Genomic DNA, 26,152 nt, shown 5'->3' on the forward strand with positions numbered 1-26,152 from the left:
CCCTAGCCCCTCCCCCTTTACCCCTGCAGTAGCCCCCGCCCCATTGCCCGGCCTCGCTCAGGCCCCTGGCACCGCGGTCCCAGCACCGTGCTCAGCTGCGGGCACGGCTGCAGCTTCCCCTCCCCCCCTTTCCCTGCCCCTCCCGCCGTAAAACACCTGCACGGCCCGGCCCGGCCCGGCCCTGCGAGCCCGGCGCCCCCAAAGGCCCCCGAGTTCCCTGGCGGACACGTGTCGCCCTGCAACCGAGGGCTCGTCTACACCCGAAACGCTGCCGCCGTGTAAACGCCACCCCCCAGCACCGGATCCGTGGCCATCTTCCTGCGAGGCGGGAGCTTCTTCCCCTGACCTGCTGCAGCGGCGCTGGGGGTGTGGTTGGCTCCGGGCTGGGGACTTTTCACCCTCCTGAACTACAGCTGCGTTGACCGGGCCTGGGTGGGCGCCCTCCATCGCCTGCTGCAGTTAACGGGAGTCTTCCATGGCCCTGAATTCAGACCAATCCTCCCGTGCGTCAACCTCCCTTTGAATTCTCACCCTGCCCTCCAAAGTGCTTGCAACCCCTCCCAGCTTAGTTTGCAGATGGCACCGCCCTTGGAGGGGTTGCAAGCGCTTTGGAGGGCAGGGTGAGAAGTCAAAGGGACGCTGACGCACCGGAGGATGGGTCTGCATTCAATGAGATGAAATTCGAGAAAGACAAGAGCAAAGTATGTCACTGAGGAAGGAAAAAATCAAAAGCCCAGCTACCGAATGGGGAGTAACTGGCTAGGAGGTAGGCCTGCTGAAAGGGAGCTGGGGGTTGTAGTGGATAAATTGAATTTGAGTCAACAACAGGATGCACTTGCAAAAAAGGCTAATATGGGCTGATCCTCACAGGAAACATTCACACTGATGTTTCTCTGAAGGATTCCCTCACTGTGTCCAGCAGCCTGAGTTTCACTGTAAAGCTAGTTTTAGGGTTAGTAGCTTTCAAAACGGTCTCCAGTTGGCAGCTGGGCAGCCTCACCTTCATCGGGCATGCACTGGATGGTGGGATGCAGATCTCAGACCAGAGAGGCATAAAGGATCTAAGACTGACTTCCGTTGGGTGAAGCATCATGAGGAAAGATCACAAATGTTCCCCTATCAAGCGCAGAAAGAGAAAGTGGTTCAGACTAGAAACTCAGGAAACAGGTTTCCATGATGTAACATTAGTCAGGTTGGGAGTGACAGAGCCAGGAAGAACCACAAGGTCTCCATCCTGTGTACAGAGTCACTCTTGCATTCACTACAATGGAGTCCTGCCTCTTCTGTACCATGTGAGAACTCTGTGAGCCAATTCATCCCTGCTGTGACTCCTTTGACATCCATGGGCTTGCACCATTGATAGATTCGGTCCACCATGTGCATTACAAATACTCTGCTTGCAAGGTCATTCCTTTGCCAGGTTGTTTAAATGCCTTCTTCTGAGAAAGTGCTGTTGGGTGCAGAAAAGTGTATACAAAAACACTTATTTGTTTGGTTGATCTGTGCCCTGGGTGTCTATGGATCATACTTACTAACCTGAGGGATAAAATCAAGTTTCTGCTCAACCTAGCTGTGCAGAGCCAACCCAGCCATTGCAAATGGAAGCTGGATTCTACGCTGCACACCACGTCCCGCTAGCTAGCTTGTTTCGCAGGTGGGGTTTTAGATCCTGGGTTAGAGGGTGAAGCACCAGCTGCTAGAAAAATAATCTCTTGATTTGTAGATTGAACCAGCTTGATCTGGAATCACAGCTCCTGACCCATACCTCACTGCAGTCAGTCTCCCAGCCCCTTTTCCACACACCCCTTCTCCCCGTCCCAGGCTCCACCCTCTTGCAAAACGCCAGTGCCGGTGTTCAGCACCCCTCCATATTTCTCTCTCCCACCCCTCCCTCAACCCAGTCCGCCGACCTCTTTGCCCTTCATGAAGCCAGTGGGCCAAGTTCATCCCTGGTGCAGGCAGAGGCGTCACACTGGGGCTGATGTGAGCCAAGCAACAGAAATGTTCGAACTGACGGGCCTCTCTGTGCACTTAGCTCTGGTGGGAGGGTCAATGGAGCATTGCTCACTGGGGCCCTACCTGTTGCATATTAATGGTTAGAGCCTTTCATTATGTCTGGCCATGCGCTAGGCCCAGAATAGAACGAGGGGCAGGGTTAATGTGTAAGCGGGGGTGAGGATGGAAGCCGGGTGGGGGGTTACTTCATATTTAATCAACAGGCTTGAAATGTTGGGAAGGAAACGTGTTTGGGATGGAGGATTTACAAAGTCAAGGTGAGGCGGACAATAAAACTGTAACCAGCAGCTTCACCTGGACTCCAGCAGCCTCCGGCCCAGCCCGAGAGCACCCTGGAGACGAGCAAGAGAGACGGGCGGTTCCTTTCTCCCTTCCGCTCCAGGCTGTCTGCATTCCAGAGATCAGCCTTCTCTGTTGCACAGTGTCTCCACCCGACCCTTCATCCCAGCCCGACGGAGCTCCCTTGAAGAGGCTGAGAGACCTGGGCCCTTTCTCCTCGGACCATGGCGACTGGCTCCATGGTGCTGGGACTGGTGGTTGCTCCCATGGGATGGGTCTTGATGCTGGCAGCCACGGTGACCCCGCAGTGGAGAGAATTCCCTGGGCGGCCCGGCTTCCCGCGGGACGTTTCCTTCAGTGATGGGCTGTGGGAAAGCTGCGTGGAGGTGGTCAGCGTGCCGGGCAGGGTGTGCCAAGCCATCTCCCAGGAGACTGCCATCGCCTGGCCCATGCAGATGCTGAGAGCGCTCACGGTCGTCTCAGTGCTTACGGGGGTCCTGAGCTACTCTCTAGCCCATGCAGGGGTGCGCTGGTGGACAGACCATCCCAGCCCCCGTCTTACAGGCACTGCTGGACTCCTGCTGGTTCTCGCTGGAGCCATGTATCTGTGCGCCACCTCCTACATGGCGTACAGAGTCCTAGAGAACATGGCCAGCCCCCAGACGCCTGCGGAGGACAAGTTCCAGCTCGGGACCTGTCTCTACCTTGGCTGGAGCGGCGGAGTAGCAGAGATTTTGGCTGGGATCTGCCTGGCCATCAATTTCCGAAGGAAGGAGGACAGCAGCCGAGGGACTGCGGCCGTTCCTTACGAGGTGGATTATTGAGGAGGGGCTAACAGGCCAGCGCAGGGAGAGGAAACTGGTAACGGGGACACACGGGCAGGCCAGGGAGGGAAGCGTGGGCACTGGGGCTGTTTAAGGAAAATCAGCAACCTGAATTGAGCCAGTTTTAAAGATGGGTCGATGCTCATCTCCCTGGGAGGTGGCTCAGGGCCCTGCCAGCTCTGGGGGTTTTACCAGCCCATGGGTTTGTCTCGCTGCTGGAGCTTGAAAGGTGCCCCCCCAACGGGAAAGGGCTGAGGAAGGGTGCAGCAGAAGGGGCACGTCCCCTTCCAGCTATGGCACAACTGGAAGGGGCGAGGGCTGCATGGTGAGGGCAGTCCTGGGAGGAGCTGGGGTGAAGTGGAAGTGGGGGCTGACCCACCGGTGATCGAGCTGAGGCACATCTGGAAGGGAGAAGCACAGCTGGCAGTGGAGATGGGACTCTTCCAGCACAGATTTGAGGGGGTGGGATGGTGGGAAGGGGACATGCAAACCCCTCTGCCCCACAGGCAAAGGCCAGTAAGGCTCAGCTGCTGTCCCTGGACTATACCCAAGCTGGGCTCTGCTCTCCAGGCTAGGGCAGTTCTCACAGTCCCGCTCTTTGAGGTCATCTTATTGCCTCAGGGGAGGGGCTGACTAGCCCTCAGGGCAGGAGACGCCAGCCCCAGCAGCTTGGGCAGAGAAGGGGTAGAGAGGAAAGCAAGGGAAGAGGGATGGAGAAAGATTATTGCAGAGGGGTCAGGCAAGACTCAGCCAGGGCATGAGGAGGGGAGGAGGGTCGCGGAGGGGGCCTGTCTCTTTGGCGGCAGCTGCTCCCTGCGTTTTAGAGACGGGCTGCTCTTCTGAAACCTCAAATCCAAGAAAATGAGGCAAAGCTGGATCTGTCATCAACAGTTTTATTCACGCTCTACGAAAGGCAACCTTGCCTGGTTCAAACCACCCCTGTCTGTGCCGGCTACTAGCTACAAGCGTCCAGCTGGAGAGAGATGGAGGCTGGAACAGAGAAGGGGTTTGATCATTCATCAAACCTCATCCTCTCCTGTGTACAAACACGGCAGGGGAGAGGGCGTAGAAAAATAAAACAGCGTTGACCCTAGAAAAACATAACAAGGGCTGCTTTCCTTTTCTGAAAGCGTGTAAGGGATGGAAGGATCTTCCCCATCCCACCCCGAACAAGCCACCCTGCGGAGATTGGAGGTCCTGAATTACTGGGATGGGGGGAGCCAGTTGTGTTCGTTGATAGCTGGCTGCCTGCAGGACAAAGCGGCTGGAGTGTGGGGGGGTAACGGCAGGTCAGCATGTAGCCACAGGCCAGGTCATGCACCAAAGGACACAGAGCCATGGAAGACTGCCCCATAGTTTTGACTAGGATCCTAGTCCTGGCCCCTGCTGCAGACAGTGGGCCGCAGGGGAGCTCTGAACCTTCAAGAGCTCACGCCCTCAGCAGCCAAGGAAAGGCCCTGGTGATTGCCATTAAACAGAGGAAGCGTCTGGTTCAGGGGTAGGGGGACGGAGCGGGTGCATTTCATTTGAGCACACCTTGGCAGCTCGGAGAGCCGAGGTTACACAGCACAGGCACGGCACTGATGCATCCGCAAAGGAAGGGGACTTGGGATCAGGCACTTGCATAAGCCAAGAAAGGAAAGTTAAAATGTTAAAATGCTGTGAGACAGCTGGACCTTTTACTTAAAATGACTGGCAGGGCTGCAGCTGGGCAAGCTGGTGTCAGCCCATCTACACTGCACCTGGAAGCCAGCCGCCCGGCACACCTCCCCGGACCATACTAGTGCTCTAAGAACAGCCCTGTAGACACGACAGCTGGGGCTGGAGCTTTGGCTCTGACAGCTGGGGGGCAGGAGAGGTGGGCACAAGCACCCAGCTCATGTTAAAGCACCATCTCCACAGCTGTTGCGTGAGCCCTGACAGCCCTGGCTGGGGTGGGGGGTTGGGAGGCTTGTTCACCAACGCAGTGTAGACAGGCCCTGGATATTTAACCAGAACGAGGCAGAGCTCACTCCAGCAAGACATCCATCGCCTTCACGGGGAGCTAGATCAGATCTTTATTCTGGCTAAAACAGACTGGCAGCCTGCTTGTGTACCGGTGCCTTGCAGCAGAGGATTTCAAAGCACTCTGGAGGCAGGAATTAATTAAACTACAAAGCAGCTTTGTGAGGCAGATCAGTCTTATCCCCTTCTACAGATAAGGAAGCTAAGGCAATCGCCCAAGGGCATACTTGGTGTCAGTGGCAGAGCAGAGAATGGCACTTAAGAATCTGACTCCCTGTCCACTAGCAAATACTGTTACAAAGAATTCTGTGTATATGTATGAAACCCAGCCTTTTTCTTTAGCAGATGAATACTTAACTCCCAGGCAGAGCCAGAGGGGGCCATGCAGCACTTCTCTGATCCTTTTATCCAGAAGAACTTCCACCAAACAGGTTTTGGGTTCCGACTGGGCTCAATGTATGTTCAGTGAAGAGAGATGCCGAGGAATCAATCTGTTGAATGTCCCAGTCTCAGAATTATATCCAGAGGGACCGTTCTGGCATCACAGGGTTTAGTTTCCCAGTGAAGTATGTGGATGCATATTAATGATGCATCACTGGGAAACAGAAACAGCCGTTTTTAAAAACAAGCAATTCTATTTAGACCCAACCAAGGATCCATTCTGAGAATTCCTCCCACTGTCCGCAGAATTACAAGGCTTTGTAAAAGTGGTTCTCTACATAAAATCCTGTTCTCAGAGGAGAACCTTAAACTGTGCCTTTAAAATGCATCCCGCGTTCCAGTTAAATTGACACACTGCATGATGTGAGCGAGTCCCCGTTCCTCTTTGCTGTCGGAGCACGGAGTTTCTTCCTGGGACAGAGCCAACAGTAATCTCTCTCTGGAGCGAGTGAGGGATGTGTTGTTCCCTGCACTGAGGTTTATGAAGGGAATCTCATTCCCCAGGATCTGCCCTGTTTCCATGTGTTACGGCGTTGCAGCAGCAGCTTCCTGTGGGCTGGATTCAGCCCCGAGTTCTGCATCTAGACCTTCAGCCTGGCCCAGCCTATGCACCCACCACTGGTGGATTTCCTGGTATAACTCCTGGTGCTCTTCTTTCCAGCGTCTGAATTTCTCCGCGGTCAGTTCCGAGTCATTCAGGAGCTGATCGAGTATCTGGAGCTCGGCAACCTTCGCCTGCAAAAGGAAAAGAACGTGTCCCGCTGCTCAGTGCTTGTGCATAGGAGGGTGATCCAAGGCCAGAGGGGGGGAAGGGGCTTTAATGTTTCACCTACTTTGAGCGTGCTTTGCAGGGTCCGGAGCAGGTGAACTCGCTCATTGATCTGGGGGTTCTTGTTGCGCTTGATGAAGGAGTTGCGGTACTGCTCGTGGGTCAGGAGCTGGCGCTTGCCGATGAGAGACACCCTGCCTTGCTTCAGACACTGAATCAGGGACTCCAGCTCTTCGCCAGGGGAGCCTGTGTAAGGCGCCACAGCAGATGGAGTCAGAGTGGGGCTGGAACGGCCTCTGCACGGGGGTGATGGGCTCGTGGAGAGTAGGTGATGCCCGCTGCCAGGATAGCTCCTAGCAGATAAGGCACCAGCACTACAGCCAGTGCAAGAGGCTGGCTCTCTGTGGCCAAGAGGGTCATGACAACTTCCACAGAGGGCGCTGAAAAAAACGACAGGCCCCAGAAACAGCAGCTAGCTCACGGAGTGGCATGTTGGTGCCACGGCCCTTCGGACAATCTTATACCAGCGGTACTGGGACAGACCAGACCAGATCCCCAGGGGGGAGGGGGCACGGGTCCTAGGATATTCTTCAGAACAAAAGAGAAGCCCCGACACGGCCCCTCTCCCCACCCAACATGCACTGGCCCCAGGAAGCACCTGCTTGCGTGCCACGGCTCCCCTGAGCGGCAGGAGCCCCCTGAGCGAAAGAACCAAGTTGCTGAGCTGAGTCTGCTGGGGATTCATTAGCTGCTATACCTGGATCAGTCACCAGAGGGGGACAGAGCCACACTGAGCCCAGGCAAGGCACCGCAGCCCTAAATCCATGGCTGATCTCAGGGCAGCAGAGCCGCGGCAGAAGCGCTTACCTATGGGGGATCGGGGCCCGACGTGGCTCCCCAGGGGGCCCGTAGAGTCAGGGCTCCCCATTGCAGCACTGGGCTGGGCTCTCTCCAAAGCAGCGAGCAGCTCCCTTCTCTTTGGCAGCTGCGGAAGGGACATGACAGGTCACAGACCCACCCCGCACAGCAAGGAATCCCGGCCCGAGGCAGCTAGGAAGAGCCGCAATCCTCTCACCCTTTGCTGAGCTCTGTTCAACAGCCGTGACGCAGCACCGCCTGCCAACGTCCGCAAAGGGCAGCCCAGGAGCTGATCCCATCTCATAGGGCCCGGGCCGTCCCCAGCCGGATCCACCCTCCCCCGAGGTGATACTCACCGGATCAGAGCCATGCCTGGGAGAGTCGTCGTCAGGATCCTCCGCTTCCGTCTCACTGTAGCAATCTGGCAGGAGAAGCACCGGGGGGGATCATCAGTGGGAAACCCCAGCCCAGCCCCAGCCCTTTGCTCTTGTGTAGCCCACAGCAAGTTGCCCTTCTCCAGCTCCTTCTATCCAAGGATCTCACAGCGCTTCAGAGAGAACAAGAGGCCCAGGCTGCCAGCTGGGGAGGATCCCCACAGAGTGGGGGAGGCGGGGCAGGGCCTCTAGCTTCCCAGTCTGGTACTCTAACCATTAGACCTAACTGCTTCTCGTCACCCACCGTCCCGCCAGCTGCAGCCCTTCGGAACCGTTCAGCCCTGCAGCTGCTTGTGGACTGGAGGATTCATGGATCAGCAGTAGATTCTCATCTCCACCCCCTCCCCGACTTACAGTCCAGGAAGCTGCCCCAGGCTTGGAAAGGAAAAACTGGCGAGCCAGGGTCAGTTCTAGCTCCCGGCTCGCTCACGTCTTTGGGGTCTTGGTCTTAAGGGGAGTGCCAGCAGTCAGAGCAGAGTAGAATCTTTTCCCCTTGTCCCCGCTACCCCAAAACCACCACCCACCTCTGAAATGGATCTCCTTTTTCAGGGGTGTCCCTCGTTTAGTCTCAAAGTCCCTATGCTGCACACAAAGTCGGGGTCCCCTCGCTTTTGTCCAAGGCCACACGCATCAGAAATCACTGCACCGAGGTTACAAGCGTCCCAATGCCAGCGGGATGGATCCCGCCGCATTTCGGGTCTCCCATGTCAACCGTTTGTGCGTGCCCCTCATTTCAGATCTCGGTCAAGCACCGCATGGTGCATTAGGGCCTAGCCAGGCCAAGGACAGGGTATGTGTGTGTGGGGGGGGGGGGGGGGGGGCCGGGCCTCTGGGGAAAAGACGCTCTATGCCACAGGGCCCAGACTTCTGACACTCTCCCCCCCCCCCCCCCCCCACCGCCCAACCAGAGACAAAAACTTTCCTCTTCCTCTCATGAAGGCTGCTGGGTCTCCAAGATCCAAGAGCTTTGGTCCCCCCCCAGTACTTAAAATGTCTGTGTGCATCTATATGCATGTGGGTGGGAAACGGGGCGGGGGGCCAGGGGAGTCACAGACCCAGCCAATTGAAGACACAGCAGTGTCCCTGAGGGGTGCACTTTAAGCATCATTTTCCCGAAGCAGCTGCTCCCCAATTATGAGAGCCCCGCCCTTTCCAGACCACCTGCAGCACTGGCCCCCACTACTCCCTTTGGAATGAAGCCCCCTACTTATCTATCCCTCCCCAGTTCCCGTAGCTGTGGGACTGGAGTCCACGGGAGACAGGATGCTGGAAGGGGCTCAATCAGGCAGCCTGTAAGGACATGGTGGGGGATAGCTGGGTCGCCCACGGGGTTCCCGTCCTGTTCAGCGAGGTGCCTGGTTCCTACCTTCTTCTCTGTGTGGGAGAGACTCCTGGGCCAGCTTGTATTTGGTTTTTGCAGCAATCAAAGCACTCACCCACCTGGGGAGACAGCCAGATCACACGCAGTCACCAAAGAGAGAACCTCACAGGTTTCCAGGCATTTTCCCCTTCTAACACACGAACCACCTCACGCATGGGGAAAACCGTCTCAAACCAATGCATCTCCAGCCTTTCCCATCCGCAGCCGTTTGGAATCAGAGATCCAGCCCCCTTCTCCAGCCCCCTTCCTTCCCAGCAGCCCAAACCCTGCACAGCACGGACCTCGCAACATTTTATTCTGTGGCTTGTCAGGGAGAGGATCACAGTCCAAGAACCACTGCCTTCACCGAATCAGCACTGGCTTTTGGGGACAGCCTCCCGTGACCACAGGCGTGGAACTGTAGATTCATGCTAGGTCAACCTCAGACCATGTTCAGCTCCAACCTAGGAAGCTGGACCTTAATTGCACCCAGGTACTTGAGCAAACAAGGAGAGAGTTTTGTGGCCAATCATGGATCACCACAGGGTATGTCCTTAGCAATGTCAAAGCTGTGCCCAGCCCGGCCACTTACATGCTCAGGTCAGCCAGAGTCTCTGCTGCGAAGATGAAGGGCTTGTACTTCTCATGGGAGAGCTGGAAGACACTGAAAGAAGAAGACAGATGTGGCTGCATTTTCCACAATTCCTCCCCTATCAGTGGGCAGCTGTAACCACCCCGTAGTTAAGAGTCAAGGGAGTGTCCCATTCTTAGCCCCATTTCCAGCCTCCCCCGGGTGCTAGCTGGGCTCTGCTGAAACACACGTTCACCGTTGAGTTTGAAATGGAGCCTTTTGTTTGTGATTTTTAAATTGAAACCCCCCCCCCCCCCCCCCAGCCCCGACATTCATCAAACCCAAACCCATCAGCAACAGGAGATGGCCTTGATTTTCCAGGTTCCAGCTGTCCGATGGCTCTCCTGCACCACGCCCTGCAGCGCCTCCTGCTGGAGAGGCTGGGACTGGAGCAGCCGGGAGCATCTCCCCACACAGAACTTCTGCCCCCTTGCACACGGCTACTCCGCTGGGCACCAAGCGCTCCGACATATGGAGAACACTCCTACGCCGTCCCCAGCAGCTCATGGGTGAGTCAGATTCATCATCTCGCAGGTTAAATTCGCCCTCGCCGGCCTCTCACGCACTCACTATTTCTTCTTCTGCTCCCGGCTGCTTTCCAGGTTGTAGGTCGAGACGTTGATCAGGCCTACGGCCTTTTCGTCCTGGGAGGGAGGGGGTGAAACAAGGCGCATGTCACACACAGAGCTTTGCTGCCGTTTAGAAGCAAGATTCATTTGACTTTGGGGCATCACGCGGGACTCTGTGGCCAGGAGAGCAACTGTACCAAGCAGGTAAACCAACAACGAGTGGCTTACTCAGGGAACGTCAGTGTGTCCTTGGGTATTCCACCAACCCCCGCAGCTCTTCGTTAGCCTCCCCGTACGTAGATGGGAACGCGCTTTACAGAGATCAGGGGTCTCATTAGAAATGGGGCGGGTAGAGTCTGAGGGGTGGGGAGTGGGCAGAAAACACACAAAGCTGGTGCAGAGTCCACCTTCTTCCCGCCTCTCCTTGGGGCTGTGACACCCACCTACGCCTCTTACACATCACCTCCGAACTTGGCCCACTGACTTATCCCAGGGCTCTCATTTGGGGACATGCACCAGCTGGGCCAGGAGAGCAGGTGCAGCGAGGACGGCTGCTAACGTAGCGCGAGAGTCACACAAATCTCCACCCCGAAATCGGAACCTCCTATGCTGACCTCCCCCGTTATCCCAGCAAAGACTCCTGTCTCCATCAGCAGCTGGACTGACACAGGCCTGTGGGAGTCCAATGGATCACGCCACACGTTCCCTGGAGATTTGTCCCAGGATCTCTACAGTCCAGCAGCCACCGTCCCCCCGCCATTCCCTGCCCCAAATCCACAGCACCCGTGCTTCCCCCCCTACCCGCCCCTTTCCCCTGATCCCCGGCCTTCGCTCGTGGGAGGCACTCACACTGGGCTGGCTGTACCAGTAGAGAACGTGGCCCTTCAGCACAAACCAGAACCGTTTCCATTTCTGGGACATGAATCCCACATGGTCCTTCTTCTTCAGGAGCCAGCCATCACAGTCCACCTTGCCCAGCTCCCGACAGGAGACCCGCCGGCGGCTCAGCCTGGTAGCCACTCCTGCAAGAAGGGAAGAGCAGGGGAAGGGGGAGTGATGCACGGCGAGGGAAGCTCTCCCCGAAAGAGGAACCACCAGCATCTAACTGAATCCTGCTCCAGCAATGCCCCGTCAGCACTGACAGCTGCTCCCCGGAAAGGCTCCCCTGTCCCCGAGGGGAACTCCCACTCCTTTGTGTCTTTTCACTGCCATGAGACAAGCCGTTACATGGAAAGATCCCCGTAGGCATATGGGAAAGTCTCACTATTTTGCTGCAGGATCATGGTTAGGCTGGGGCCTAGGTGCCCCCCACTGCGTTAATGCACAAGCCGTTCATCACAGTCTGTCTCTGGTCACAAAGGAAATAAGATTGGTAGTTCTCAGCCTAGTTCCTGGAGGGACTCTGGCCGGACCCCAAAACCACCACAGACTGGCATGGCTGGCACCCGGCAGCAAGAAGACGGAGAAGGAGCAGCACTGATGGGGAAGGAGGACTAGAACGGCACGGCCTGCTTGCACTGAGCCTGGCTTGGCCCAGTGCTGGGAGCCCCTGACTTTCACGGCACAAGCTCAGTGAAGAGCAGAGGAGGGAGGAAGGGTGGGGAGGGGAAGAGAAAGAGAATCCAGGACCGGGTCGCTGAGCTGCAAAGCTCCGTCTCCACCACAGTTCCGAGAGGTTCTTCCAGCCACAAGCTCAGAACAGAAACGCACGCAGCAAAGAGAAGCAGCGTCAGAGCCAGGGTTGCCTGGGCCGTGCTCTGCTCCCCAGCACGCATGCACAGCTTCTGCCGACGTCACTGTTTCTGAGCCCCACACGCAGCCCTAAGCCCCACATCCGGCCCTTGGTGCTGGGTCTGGGCAGCCTGAGTGCATTCTGCATGGAGGGACCAAGCTGCAAAGAGGAACACTGGGTCACCACATCCCAGGGGATCCCTCTTCCCTCCCGGCTGTGTAGCCAAGTTAACATGCACCCTGAGAACGTGTAGGGAAAAAAACCAAACTCTCCGATCCCCTGGCTAACAGGGAGCCCATGATTATTGAACCCAAAGGGGGACAGAAGGAGGCCACTCACCTTTCTGCCTGGAGCCACTCTTGGTGCTGCTCTGAAAGGGACGAAGAGGAGACAGATACACACGATTAGAAAGATACAAGCAGCAACTCAAAGCTTTTGGGAGGCCGCTAATAAAAGGAAGGCGACACCGTTATCCATGGCACTGGCCTCTCAGTGGAGAGAAGACAAGACACTCGCTGGCTGGTTGTTATAAGCAGGAAGTGGCTGGGCAATCACAGCTCTCGTTTGGAGCACTCCAGGGCTAGTTCAGCATGCAGCTGCCTGCCCACCAGGGGACGTTACCTGCAGGGTGGGATATAATCCCAATGACTTTGTTGGGAGCAGAGTTAGGCCAGCGCTGAGCGCATTTGAAAATTCCATCGTTAAATGTCTACTCATTTTTAAGATGACAGTCCCAGTAAGTTTTTTGCCACAGACATCCTGCAGCAGCCAGTTCCACAGGTTAACCACACCCCACATTAGACTTTTTCCCTCTCATCTCAGTTTTACATCTGTTGCCTTTTAATTTCTAATGCAGTTCCTTCTTGGTCTTGCAGGGCAGGGGCAATAGGAGCCGAGGGGGCCTTCCATGTTTATATTAGTCCCGTGCGCTGCATTAGCGCCTAGAGGCCTCAGCCACCTCAGGCCCAGTGGGCTGGTCACCGTATGGATATACAGGAAGAGACCGGCCTAGGCTCAGTCTCTCTCCTCTCACCTTGTTTGGAAGCGCGGGAGATTCTTGTCCCCGACTCCTGCTCCCAGTTCCGTTCTCTGGGGATTCCTTAGATCCGAGTTCCAAGGTGCTGGGTCTGGCTAGAGGGACAGCAACTGGGGAGCTGCACCCTTCAAATCCTGCCCCAAGAGCTTGGCTCTCCAACGTCGGGGCCGCTGACGCGCCTGCAAAGATCAAACCCGGCAGGGTGACTCCAGGCGCTCTGAGTCACGGAGCGATTTGTATTTCACTTGCACTGAGGTCAGAGAGCTGGTTAAAAATGTAGGGCCGGATCCTCAGCTGGTGTTAAACTCTGGCCCCACTAAAGCCTTGTTTCTGGAACACGAGCACCATGCCAAGTGCTCAAACCTAGAGGTCTGCAGGGGGCCTGAACTTTAAGGCTTGAAGGAGAGTATTGTCCATGCCACACCTTTCCAGATTACTGTAGCCTCAACACGTCCCCACCCCACGTCCATGCACAACAAACCAGCTCTGAGGGGAAACTGGCGCTCCAGAACCAACGTCACCATATACTCTGCATGTGCCCGACATGGAGAGCCTTCGCACACACCGCACAGTGGATAATCTCGCAGGAGAGCTCCAAGTACTTTGGGAACCATAGTCAATTCAAGTTTCAGAAGAGCCCGGCAAGGAAGGCACTATCATCACCATTTTACACAGGGGGAAACCGAGGCAAAGGTTTGTTAAGTGACTTGCCTAAAGACACAGTGAGTCGGCAGCCAAGCCAGGAAGACGCCAGATATCCAGGCCTCTGATCTAAGCAGAAGGCAGATCTAGAGAATGCTGCCATGACACCAGTCAGCTTGGTTCCTTGACAGACTGACTTATATTACAGCAGCCCCAAGAAGATCAGATCAGGCCTCAAATGTGCACGGGGCTGTACAAACCCAGAGGTAAATGAAACTGTCTGCAACAGGTATCCCAGTGTTGCCCTGCACAGGGCACAGTATTGTCAGCCAAGTATCTGCCCACAATCCAGTCCCACTAGCCAGCAACAAGCAGAGCTCACAGCAGGTGGAAAGCATTTCAGCAGAGCACTTGCTGCTTTCCATAGGATGCAGAGAGCATCTGCTCTCTCTTACCCTCAGTGGGGAGTCCTTGTCGGAGGTCTCTGGTCTCCTCTCTGGGGTGGCTCGAGTCAAACTCCTCCTCTTCTTCAGTGGTGAGATCCAACGCAGAGTCCAGCCCCGATTCCAACACCGCAGTCACGCTTCAGGGGAGGAGAAACCTTTAACTAGCACCGACGGCTAAACTACCCCTTGTGGCATGTTTGCTATTAACCAGGATCACGCCATCCAGCAAGCTCCAACAGCACGGACACGGTGCGTGGGTGGGGGCATTTCGTCAGAGTGCAGTTCAGCCAAGAAATGCCTGTCAGTGCTGGTCACATGGGCCGTTTTTACCTTTGGCACCACACGTGCTATCTAGGAGCTGATTCTGCAATGTTTTCCTCTCCCACACAAAATATTATTTACTGGAAACGTCAGTGAGGCAAGACAAGTGTAAGGCTCCAGATAAAATAAATAATAGTAGTAATACCACCTAGATCTTATATGGTGCTTTTCAGCCAGAGATCTCAAAGCACTTCATAAATTATCCCCATTTTACAGATGGACAACTCAGTTTAAAGCTCTGTGCCTCAGTTTCCCCAAGGTCACCCAGCAGGCCAGTAGCCAAGCCAGAACTAAAATTCAAGTCTCCTGAGTTGCACTCCAGGGCTCTATCCATTGGGAAGCACTGCCTACCAAGGCCACAGCAGCACTGAGAGGAAGGGAAATTCCCGGTCTGGAAAAGGAGGATAAATGAGGCGTGGAGGTGATGTGACTTGCCCCGGGTCATACAGCACATTTATGACAGAACTGGGAATGGAACCCAGAATCCCAACTCCCAGTGTCTGATCCAAGAGCTAGGCCACATTTCCTCCCTGGAAACATGAACCATTGCCTCTGGGGAAGGGCGGGGTGAGGAGTAGAGAAGAGGGCTGTTTTTAGCCATTTCTACTCCCCTCCCCCCCATCCTTAAAGAAACAAAGGGTTTTGCTTTTATAATTAATTTACAACCACATTAAAAGGCTAGTTCCCCACTGGAACAGGCGACCTAGGGAGGTTGTGGAATCCCCAGCACGGGAGGTTTTTAATACCAGGTTAGACAAACACGTCAAGAATAGTCTAGGTTGACTTAATTCTGCCTCAGCACCGGGGGCTGGACTAGGTGACCTCTGCTGTCCCTTCCTATGACGAACAGACACTGACTGGTCACTCCTACCCATACAGCTGCATGCCAGGGCCACTCAAAATGCCTAGGAGAAAAGAAAAAAACCAAACCAAACCCAGCACGAATAAAAGGGCTGTTACCTGGAGAGCAGGGAGACCACGCTTACTGGAGAGTGATTGTTTTTCAAGCCAGCAGATTCTGCAGCCTCCGAGAAGCTTCCAGGTGTCTGCAAAAGAGTCAGTGACTTTCCATCCTGTGCACTAGAGCTCGCTAGACACACAGCAGGGCAGGGTCACCTTACTACCTCCCTTCTAGGCTGCTGGGATGATGCCCTCAGTATTGAGTCCGATGAGACTCCAGGCATGTCAGGAAAGCGTTGACACGAGAGAGGGGCTGGATTGAAATGGCAGCTGCAGAACTGCTAAGCTCCAGAGAGGAGCCTCCGGTCAGCACAGCGAGGATTTGGGGGCACACTGGGTGGGGACGGGAGCTGGTGCCCATGCCAGAAGACACCAACACCCCTACAGCTAGCCCTGGGGACCAGGCAAAGAGAGCCTTATGCACCATCTCTGAATGCATGGATTAAGCCCAGGGCGACTGGGTTCCTAGCCAGTCACTGCCGATTCAGCACAGCAAATGACAGCTCAGTTCTCATGCTGTGGGCGTGGTGTCCCAGGTCCCGCTTACCTGATGCCACAGGGACCTGGGGGAGCACGGGGACCTTGCAGAGGTTAGTGGAATCTTCTTTAGCACCAGTGTCACATGGCTTGGCTTTTCGAGTATTTTCTTCACCAGATTCACTCGAGTCCAGCCCACCTATGCATGGGATTCGCAGGTCAGTGCTCATCCCCAGCACAGGCTGAATCACACTGAACGGGTTGTTTGAAACAGGCAATTCGCCAGCTCATTCTACTCCGTTACGTGGGCTCTGCAAGTGAAACCATCTCGGTCCCTTTGCACACAGATGGTTAGTCCAGCAGTTTGACCATGTGTCTGGTAACTATTGCTCTGGACTGCAAGCTCCACTAGACACAGATTTCAGACAGGAATTGCTTCTCTCCCTAGGCACGGGTACAATCAGTGGTCAGGGTTCAGGCTCCTGCTTTGCTTACAGCTCCATGATGCACAAGGAAATCTATAGTCAGCAGAACCACAGGATTCAGCAACCACCCACTTCACAAGACAAGCAGATAGCCCAGCTGAAATCGCACCACACCCCTTCATTACACTGCACCCAACCAACCATCGGGGATTCCAAACAATACTACAAACCAGTCAGACACGTGGCCATCAAAGCAGTTTCCTGAGCTAGTCAGACACACCCTTCTCATTTCACGATCCATTTCTGCAGTACAACCGGCCAGCCAGAGTCACTCAGCTAATAGCCTGCAGCCATCCTCCCTGGCCGAGGGTCAGCAGGAGGGCTGGTTCCACAGAGACTTTTCAAACAGTTTTTCAGTGGAACAGTTTTTTCACACTGAGTATCTGATTTCTGCAGAAATTGATTTGATTGTTGTTGCTGCAAGACTGAATGCCCATCACGTGTTCAGATTCTGTTCAACTACTGAAATATTTCAATGTGGATAGACTGTTCTGGTGCCTCCTGGGAGTGGTAGTCCAGCTGCTTCAGGTCCCCATTCTCCTCTATAAGCTATGCTTTCCAGCCAGACTACATATCCCATGCTGCATCACAGCCAGGGATGCGCATCAGGCACCAGCTGCTCTCACCAAGAGGTGAGACTGGTGCATCATGGGAGATATGGTCTAACTAGGGAGCACAGTTACACAGGAGAGGGGGAGCATGGGGCACCCAAAACTACAACTCCCATGAGGTACCAGTTATTTCAGGTTTTGGTATTTTGCTGAAAAGCCAACATTTCTTCCCACAGGAAAAGACCCATTCGCTGACCAGCTCAAGCAAACAGTCGCCTACCCACCACCTAACCAGACGCTTCACTGTAAAACAGGGATAAAGGATCCTGACCCCACTCGGGTGGGGCAGGAAGGATTTACGAGGTTAAATCAATGGATGTTTGTAAGTGTGTGGCGAGCTCAGCCGAGCGCTGGGTGTTCGCCTCTTCCATGAAAGAGCCCGAAACCCTCCTTTGCTCCTCCCTCTCCTCTGGTTGCAGTCTGTTGATCATGTGCATAGACCGAGGGTCAGGGCAGGAACACCCAGGCCTCCCTCCAGCAATGCGACCTGTTGTTTCAGAGGCATGCGCTTGTGTGTAGCATGGAGCGGGGCACGGAAACCAGGCTTTGGTGGAGTTTGCTTCTCCTCCACGCAGCGTGGGAGTCGGAGAGCAAAGAGGGGACAGAGAAAAGAAAAAGAGCTAGCACCAGCCTTTCTAATAAGGGACACTAGCTGTTCTAGGGTCCCAGTGACATCTGGGTGCTACAGATTCCTGCAGCCAAGAGGGTCCAGAACAATTAAGTGGGAGCCAGCCAGTCCTTTAGTAACCAAGTGATACATTGCATTTTCAGCCAAGGACCTCAAAGCCCTTTATAAAGGGGGAGTCCCAGAGTTAAAATGAGTTTTAAGCTGATCCCCTTTGACCTTCTGTTTTGAAAGCGCCCAGCACCCGGTGAGCCCAAGAGAGAGAACGAAAGGGACTCGCCAAAGGCGACACCGTGAGTCAGGACTAGAACCCAGAGCCCCCGCGCTAACTAGAGGCTATGCCGCCCCCTCTACTGAGCACGAAGTTCTTCACGGCTTTGAGACAGTGAAGGATCTGCCAGGGCAGACCACACACAGCAGACATGATCACGGCTCCCCTGCAGGGCTGCATCACCAGAGCCCCCCTCCCCATTTGGGTTTTGGCTGTCTCAAGAGACCAGCAGGCTAGCGAAGCGAGGAGGGGGCCGTACTTACCACCACTTGGTCGTTGACTTGAACTATCTCATCCCCTGGCAGGACCTGGCTGCCGTGGTCAGCGAGAGGCTAGAGGGAGAGGTGAGGGAAAGCGACTGTGTCAGGAACGTGCTGGTTGGGAGGCAGAGAAAGGCTCTAAAGCCACTTGCACGGCAGCCTAATCCGCGTTAAGAAGCTCGCTGGCTGATGTAAGTCAGAGGGGCTCAGGAAAGGGGGTTTAACCATTAACTTGCAGTCCTGGTCTTGTGAGTGATTCCAGTTACATCACGGGAGCGTGGAGAGGAGACGACTGGACCAGGGTACCCACAGCAGCCGTGGCCAAGATGAGCGTGACACTCGGACGCAAGTCAGCTGAGTTGGAAGGACTCAGTCAAGGGCGGGCTGCTTCAGAAAGGGGGTTTAGGGCCTTGAGCCCACAGAGTTCGATTCCCAGGGGGGGCAGCTGGACTTTGCTCGTTATGGGCCAGTGTAGGAAGGTTGAAGGCGGCAGCTATACTGGGGAGACAGTTTTGAGCTACCGCCCCTCTCCGTGCGCCTGCAGGCTGGAAAGACCAAATCAGAAGCAAGCCCCCCTCTCCTGGCCCCCAGAAACGTCTCACCTCAGCAGCGGTTCCCGCGATGAAGTGGAGGCAGGAGTTGGTGGATTTGATCTCCAGGCCCTGCAGAGAAGGACAGACATAGTTTGGAGACGTCAGACGAGCCACGGTGCAAGCCAGAGGGGGGGACTGGGGCCAAGGAGCAGACTCACCAGACTGTCCTCTGGCACCGTCGGCACAAGGTCGACGCTCTCCAAGGTGGCGGTTTGGTGCAGCAGGGCGGCCGGGCTGCACCTCCAGATGTTCTCACAAAGCCCCAAGATGTGCCTGCACTGAGAACAGCAGGAGGGACGGTTCTTTAGGAAACCTGCCCGGTCACGGCGGATTCCACTGAAAGGCAGCAGTGGCCCCCAGGGAAATCCTGCAAACCCCAGTATCTGCTCTGCACTGAATCCACACTCCCACGCGGCAGAACCCCCGATACATACAGTGCGTGCAGTGGTACTTACGATCAGCAGAATCTGGCTCTCTCTCTCAGACACTCTGCAGTCCTAGAAGAACGAGAGACACACGAAAAGTTAGGCTGACCTACTGTTTTGTGCTGTAACTCCCCGAGATGCTTCCAAGCCAGGAGCAGATCATGATGGTCCTGCCTGGCTGGGGATCACGCAGATCCTCCAGGCACTGCAGAAGTGGTGCGGGTGGCTCCTTTCCCCATGCCCCCGCACTGTGCTAGAGGGTGCCGTGCCGCCATCCACCAGGTGAGACGCAAGATTGAGGCTGTGTAGTCATGAAAGACGTCTCAGCACGGGGTTTTTTTAAGAGCGGGAAGATTAACCCCAGCATCCTGGCCAGTTTCCAGTGCAGATTGTTAATTTCCACCAGCCTCAACTCCTCCAGCAGTTTCCAATGGAGATGCCATTCTTCACTCATTCCCTTTAGCGTCGCTGCATGGCCTGGCTCCTCCCAGAGAGTGGCTGCATGTTTGGGGGAGGGAAGGCCTGGGGGATCACAGCTAGGCTAGGAAAGCACTTTGGGATCCTGGACAACAGGCGCCATAGAGAGGCACTACCACCGCTTCCCCTACGGAGAGAAGCACAGGCCCCTGTAGTCGGCTCATGATGCTCACAGCCCCAGGGACACGCACTCTGCTGAGAGGTCATTTTAATCTCGGCCATTTACCCCAGATGGGGGCAGATGCAGCACAAGCGTCCCAGGTAGCTCACGCCTCCCCGACATCATCTGCGTGCGGAGTCACGGGGCGGTCACGCTGAGCTCGCCCGTGTCTCCACACAGCAATCAACACAGGACCCAGGATCAGAGGAGCTGTCAGAGGTGTTCCTCTCTCTCTCTTGAAGAAGAAGAAGAGGCCTTTGAGAGACTCCTTTTCATTTCCACGGGGTTTGGATCAGGCCCCGGGGCCAAGACTCCACCCTCTTCCTGTGAATTTTACTAGAAAAATCAGAGTGAATCCAACAAGAGGAGAAGCTGGGAGATGGGAGCAGGGGGGAAAAAAACCACCCTGGAGATGGGAAATGAATGAACTTGTCAACCGAGGCGGCGCACACAGCTGGAATGTGGGGCCGCGACTGGGTTGGACGCAGAGGGCAGTCAGCATCTGGAAGGCTCTGCCCCCCACCCCACCCAAAGGAGAAGAATCCATTGTTATGGGACGCGGGGGGGGGGGGGGGGATGTAATTTCCACCTCCCAGGACACAGTGCAGGGATCCCTTTGCTTAGCGTTGCAGAGGAAGGTGTGAACCAGAGCAGGTTAGCACAGCCTCGGGACTGATCTCCCTTCTGTGGCAGGGCTGGCACTGGTGGATCTTGGTCCTATTTCTAGGTTACTGGTAGGGTCAGTTTCTTCCTGCTCCCCCCTCTAAACCCACCACCCCCTGCTCACCCCAGCCCCGGCCCCTTGCCCTCTAGCCCCCCTCCCGCCCCTCATTTGCAGGCCATGAAGGTCGCCCTGAGTCTCCTTTTCTCTCTCTCGCCATGTCACAATCTCCCCCGCCCCCGCCTCACAGCTCCCCTTCCACGCTTCCCGACCCTATGTCCAGAGCCGGAGAAGCCTCCCCCAGACGCTCCGGGTGACCCGGACTCTGCCTCCCCCCTGAGCACGCCAGGCTCTTCGGAAGAGTTATTAGCACCCAGTACCTGTGGCTGGGCAGAGCAGCCCCCTCCCCGAATCTCCGGCTCAGCGCCTTAGCCTCTCTCCTTCCTTTCACCCAGCTGAGCCTCACCGACAACTGAGCTCCCAACCCCCAGCCTGGCCCGGAACCCGATCCCAACGGATGAATCACTGGGTTATATAAAGAACAGCTCCCCACCCCCCATTTGGATGTTGTTTACCTCCTCGTCCCTTCCCCTCGTCTCAGCTGACTGACCTGTGCCACGCCAAGGGTCCGACCCCACTACACCCACGGCTCTCCCGTCCCCTATTGCTCACGTCCCCCCGGGCAGCGCCTCAAAGGCGCAGAGCTTTCCTCCACGTGCCTCTTCATCCGGCCTTCAAGCAGTGCCGTAATCTTCCTGTAAAGCGAGGCCGTTCCCCAGATAGACACCCACGAGGGCTTAGGTGAGCAGACCACACACGCCCCAGGCAAAGCGTGGTCTCTGCGTTTGGCACGGATGCGCCACGCCCAGTCCTCTTTCCAGGCAAACACGCTGTGAAGGCTTCAACACCGAAACCCCCAGACCCTTCCTGGACGGGCTCCCCAGCTTCCCCAGGGACTTGCTCGTCAACTAGGTCCTGGAAGGCCAGGAGCAGGCTGAGGATTCGAACTGGCAGCACTGGGTTCTCCTTGCTGGTAACCTTCTACTCTAGATGGGGTCCGAGGAGCTGCTGGAGGATCAGAACATCCCTGGGATAACACTGGGCCATGTGGACCACACAGCGCTGCTGGCTGGGAGGCATGCTAAGACCTTAGTCTGCTCTTGCCAACTCCACGCCTGGAAATCCAACAGGCCGGAGCACTGCAGAAGACGAGTGAACAGAGGAGAACGGGAGGACGGAGGTAGTTAACAGCACTCCTTCCCCTTGCCCCCATACCACCGCTCTGATGCGTACTCGTCTAGCGGCGACTTGCTTATAGACATGAGTCGAGCGGTTAGAGCAGGAAAACAGGAGCCAGGATTCAGACGTTTTAGCCCTAACACGTTGTGCGAGTCGGTTCAGCTCCATGCCTCAGTTTCCCCATCTATACGTGTGGATGACCCTGACTTATTGAACGGGGTGTTGGGAGGTTTAATTAATTAGTGTTTGGGAAGCACTTTGAGACCTGGAGGGGAAAGGTGCTATTGAAAGGCAGGGTATTGTTATCTCTTCCAGCAGCTCTGCACCCTGACAGTTTATAATCTCCAGTCCTCCCTCGCACTGGGCCCATCACCACGGTATCTGGACAGCTCTCCTTTTTGCCCCTCCAACTCTCACTTCCTGGGTCATGAGGAGACACCCCAGCACGACATTAGTACTGAAAAGACATTGCCCTTATCCACATTCCCCCTGCACATCTCAGCCGTAACACACGCAAACACACATGCACACACAAACACACGCGCGCGCACGCCAACCCTGCCACAGTCTGGCTTTGGTTTACTGGGATTTTTAAACCCTCGTTACTGACCTTCTGCACGATCTCGGCCAATTCTCCGCAGAGCAAGACGATGTCCTGGCTGGCGGAGTAATCGTTCGGATGAGAGAAGAGATACCTGCGAGGGGTAGGAGTGAGATGGAGCAGTCAGGTCAAACGAAGAGTTAACGGAGGCATGGTTCTCCCATGGGTCCTGGGGCTTGAACCACAAGGGAGGAATCTTCCAGGGTGTTACGGGGCTTTCTGAAGGGGCCCCACGTGGTCCAAGCAGCTGGCGATAGAATGCAGAGCTCGTCGCCTGGAGCTAGCCGCTGCTGGGGGTTCAGTGGCCTGCCTGGAACCAGCTGAGAGTCTGTCTCGTTTCTACTGCACAGGTATCCACCTCCCAAAGAGCCACTTCTGCTGGGGAGAGGCTCAGGAAAGGAGTGAGCAGGCTGTGGAGACGGAACTCCCCTCTGGCCGCAAGAGGAGATCCCTCTAGGCCAGGACAGAGGCACGCGGGCAGGGGTAGGGGATCCTTGTCCTGCCACTGCCCATGCTGTGCCTGGTCTCTGCCCAGAGGGCTCCAGGCTGGCATGCTGCAGTTTTCACCATCACCAAGAATGCTGCGGCCACAGTGCTGCCAACCCCTCCCCAGTGGCTGAACGGCGCCTCCTCCCTCTGTGCTACCAGAGCATCCTCCTCTGGCCAGGGAGACGCTGGCTGCCACGCACCCAGTCCTGGCAGCACCACTTCCGCCTCTGGAAAGAGGGTGCGCCCCGCAGAAAGCCTGTATCTTGGGCCCTTCCGCGTCCCCTTCCTTGTCACATGGGATCCTCCTCGTGTGGCCCCGGCCTTCCAGCCTCCCCAGGCATTTCCCTGGCCCCTGCAGACTGGGGGAGCAAGTACCTGTTGAGCCAGGAGAAGAGCCTCTTGGCTGCGGTGATCAGCTCAGCGATGCAGGCCAGGAGGTCCGGGGAGGGCATTTCGATGGCCTCTCCATCGTAAGCCGTCACCTTCCTGTGGCTCCGGATGAGGGTCTGGATGGTCCAAGCGACTCCCTGCAGCTTCTCCGTCAGCGTCCCCAGACTGGTGGTCTCCAGCTCATAGTTCTTGGGGGGGGGAACAAGCTGAACGAGCTCAGCAAAGGAGAGCGGCGCCGGCCCAGGATGAAGGCCGAGGGTGACAGACGCCCAACCACGCCATGCTGCTGCTCCCCAAAATGGCCAGGCTCTCCCTGCCTGCAAAGGGGGGAGGGGGCAGGATCCCCAACCCACCCACCCCCCCCCCGAATCCCGGAGGTCTCTCAGTCGGGGGAACCAGGCTGCAGGTCAGACGCTGGGAGGGAATCTCAGCCGGAATCGCTCAGCCATCAGGAGCAGGCCCCGCTCCAGCCTCCCACTCACCAGCGCGCACAGCTGCTCCACGGCTTCCAGAACGAGCTCCTGATGGCCAAGGCGCCTGAGGCCCAGCTCCTCCAAGTGCCGATGGGACAGCTGCAGCAAGTCCTGCCCCGTCAGGGCCCACGTCTCAAAGGGATACTGCTGCAGCGCCTCGTCCAGGCCTCAAAAGGGGGGGGGAAAAAAACCCACAGTTACTGGCCACCTGCTCCCAGATTGCCCGGGTCTGCACATCTGCCACTGCCGCCTCAGCAACACCAGCCGGGTGTGGGCCACAGCCTCGATTCCCCCAGGTGCTGACAACGCTGCCAGGCCTTCCTGTCCTCCTGCCTTCACCACCACCCCTCCCAGCACGGGAGCTGCCAGACTAGATCAGACTCAGGGCCCTCCTAGGCCAACAGCTGACAGAAACCAGCACCAGCATCAGCACCCTCCGAACCCCTCCCAGTCAGAGACTAGCTTACCCCCTGACACAGGAGGTTTAACAGCCCTTGGAGAACAGCATTAACTCCCCTAACGCCAGGGTCGCTGGTTAGCCATACAACGCATCCCCAGCCCCCTTGGCGTCTGGCCTCAGCCACGTCCTGTGGCAATGAGTTCCACCGGCTAGCCACGCACGGGACCAAAAAAGCATTTCCCGACCTGGCTGGTGAGTTTGTCCCCTTTCATCGATCACCCCCGGCGCTTCGTGCCAGGAAGACAGACCCCCCACCCCCCCCACCTTCTGCGCTGTCTCCCGGCCCCGACACCTTCCCAGGGTGCCGGGTCTCCTTCCTCCTCACTGGCAGGTCCCCGGGGGGCTGTACGTCCTTCCGCCCCCACCAGCCTGGGCATCTCCCTGCGTCGGGCTGCATTCCCCTCCCCCCCGTGTGCAGATCTCCCTGCACCGGGCTGCATGCATCCCTCCCCCCCCCCCGCAGGAATGTGCCCCTCCCCAGGACAGGGAGCCGGGCCGGGCCGGGCCATGTCAGCACGAGGAATCCAACCCGCCTGTGCCGGAGCCCCCGGCGATCGGGGGCCCGGGCAGCGCCCCCCTGGCCAGCCCCGGCACCCACCTCTCAGCCACTGCGCCACCCCCGCCGGGCTCCAGGCCCCGATGGGCTCCATGGCCCGCGCTGCTTCCCAGCTGAGCTGGGACTTTCCTCTTCCCGGGCCCGGAAAGTCCTTCCAGCGTCAGTAGGGGGGGCAGGACTCCGGTCCGGCCACACCTGAGCCGGGACCGCCCCGCCAGGTAACTCCCAGCCCGGGGCGGCTCTTCGGTTGGTGCAGCCGCCCATCGCTCAGCAAAGAGGGGCCGCCCCCTCTGCAGTCGGACCCTGCTCTGAGTGCTCCCCCAGGCTCAGGCGGGGTCCCCTGCCGCCCTCCCCAGCAGGTGATCTGGGAATCCAAAGCTCTCGGCTGCTTTAACCTCCCCCCACGTCCTGCCTCAGGGCCTCTGATCTCACAGGGTCACACACCCACTTCCCAGGCTGCCTCCTAACTCTGAGAAAGGCACAGGCCCACCCCCACCATGTTTACCTCCACCCTAGCCCGCCAGAGAGTGCGACCTAGTGGGCAGAGGGCAGGACTGGGCCCCGGGAACTGCGAGTGCCCCCCTCAGATTCCTCAGGTGAGCGTGGGCAAGTCACTTATGGGACACCCGCGACCTCGGCTGACACGCCTGGGACTGAAACAAGGACTCCGGAGCAAAAAAAGCAAGAGCTGCAACAGCTGAGTTAAAGAAGCAAGCCCACCTAGCAGTGGCTGTAGCCGACTCGTGGCCTCTTCAGATCGGGCACCTGGCACCCATACTCATCACTGACATTCTGTGCCTCGGTTTCCCCCACATGTAAAATGGGAATAAGGACGACTGACCTACCAGCTCACTGCAGGGGGATCATGAGAGTTTAAATCTGTAAAAGTGCTTTGAGATCCGTAGGTGGAAGGTTTTGTAAAAGTACAGAGTGTTATTACTAAGAGAGAGTGTGGCTAAACATCACTGATGTGACAGCAGCTACACATCACATCCTCACTCTATTAAAGCAAACACCATCCTGGCGGATCTGGGAGTGCATCCTAGTGGTTAACGCAGAGGCTGGCAATCTGAAACGCCTGCATTTTATACCCAGCCACTGTCTCAGGGCATGACCTTGGGCAAATCACTTAGCCTCAGTTCCCCATCTGTAAAATGGATTCACCGTGGTAAGTACTTTGAGATCCCAGAATCTTAGAAACGCTGGATTGGAAGGGACCTCGATGGGTGACCTCGTTCAGTCCCCTGCACCCAGGCAGCACTAAGTATCTTCTAGACCACTGGCTCTCAACCTTTCCAGATGACTGCACCTCTTTCAGGAGTCTGATTTGTTTTGCATACCTCGAAGTTTCACCTCGCTTAAAAACTATTTGTTTACAAAAGCGGACATGAAAATACAGAAGTGTCACAGCACACTCAGTGACTGAAAAATAGTTTACTTCCTCATTTTTACCATCTCATTACAAAATAATTCAACTGGAATGTAAATATTGTACTGACTTTTCAGGGTATAGAGCAGTACAAACAAGTCATTGTGTGAAATTTGAGTTTGTGCTGACTTCCCTAGTGCTTTTCATG

The 26,152-nt window shown here is 56.4% G+C and overlaps 2 protein-coding genes across 3 annotated transcripts; one reads left to right on the forward strand and one right to left on the reverse strand.

Annotated features, from left to right (window-relative positions):
* Positions 1-1,094: 1,094 nt before the first annotated feature.
* CNKSR1 (connector enhancer of kinase suppressor of Ras 1) lies at positions 1,095-24,731 on the reverse strand. Of its 2 annotated transcripts, XM_067543342.1 has the most exons (21): positions 24,618-24,731; positions 23,569-23,726; positions 23,072-23,274; positions 22,217-22,301; positions 19,100-19,141; positions 18,803-18,922; positions 18,654-18,713; positions 18,055-18,123; positions 15,870-15,998; positions 15,323-15,408; positions 14,051-14,178; positions 12,951-13,132; positions 12,257-12,287; positions 11,035-11,207; positions 10,187-10,260; positions 9,578-9,649; positions 8,992-9,065; positions 7,548-7,612; positions 7,201-7,318; positions 6,398-6,579; positions 4,292-6,299 (listed from the first exon to the last, which is right to left on the reverse strand). In XM_067543342.1, the coding sequence occupies exons 1-21, from the start codon at positions 24,667-24,669 to the stop codon at positions 6,090-6,092; spliced, it is 2,313 nt and encodes a 770-aa protein (XP_067399443.1). In that variant the 5' UTR covers positions 24,670-24,731; the 3' UTR covers positions 4,292-6,089. The 2 variants fall into 2 exon arrangements, with proteins under 2 accessions (XP_067399444.1, XP_067399443.1); XM_067543343.1 differs by lacking the exons at positions 4,292-6,299; positions 6,398-6,579 and adding an exon at positions 1,095-1,116.
* On the forward strand, positions 2,227-3,412 carry LOC137149744 (claudin-23-like). The gene has a single exon (XM_067543344.1). It carries the CDS (start codon positions 2,520-2,522, stop codon positions 3,117-3,119), a length of 600 nt encoding a protein of 199 aa, XP_067399445.1. The 5' UTR covers positions 2,227-2,519; the 3' UTR covers positions 3,120-3,412.
* Positions 24,732-26,152: the final 1,421 nt, after the last annotated feature.

This window comes from Emydura macquarii, unplaced genomic scaffold (genome assembly GCF_026122565.2).
Source record: "Emydura macquarii macquarii isolate MOO-44397 ecotype Brisbane River unplaced genomic scaffold, CSIRO-AGI_Emac_v2 contig_820, whole genome shotgun sequence".
In the NCBI taxonomy this organism is placed as follows: domain Eukaryota; kingdom Metazoa; phylum Chordata; order Testudines; family Chelidae; genus Emydura; species Emydura macquarii.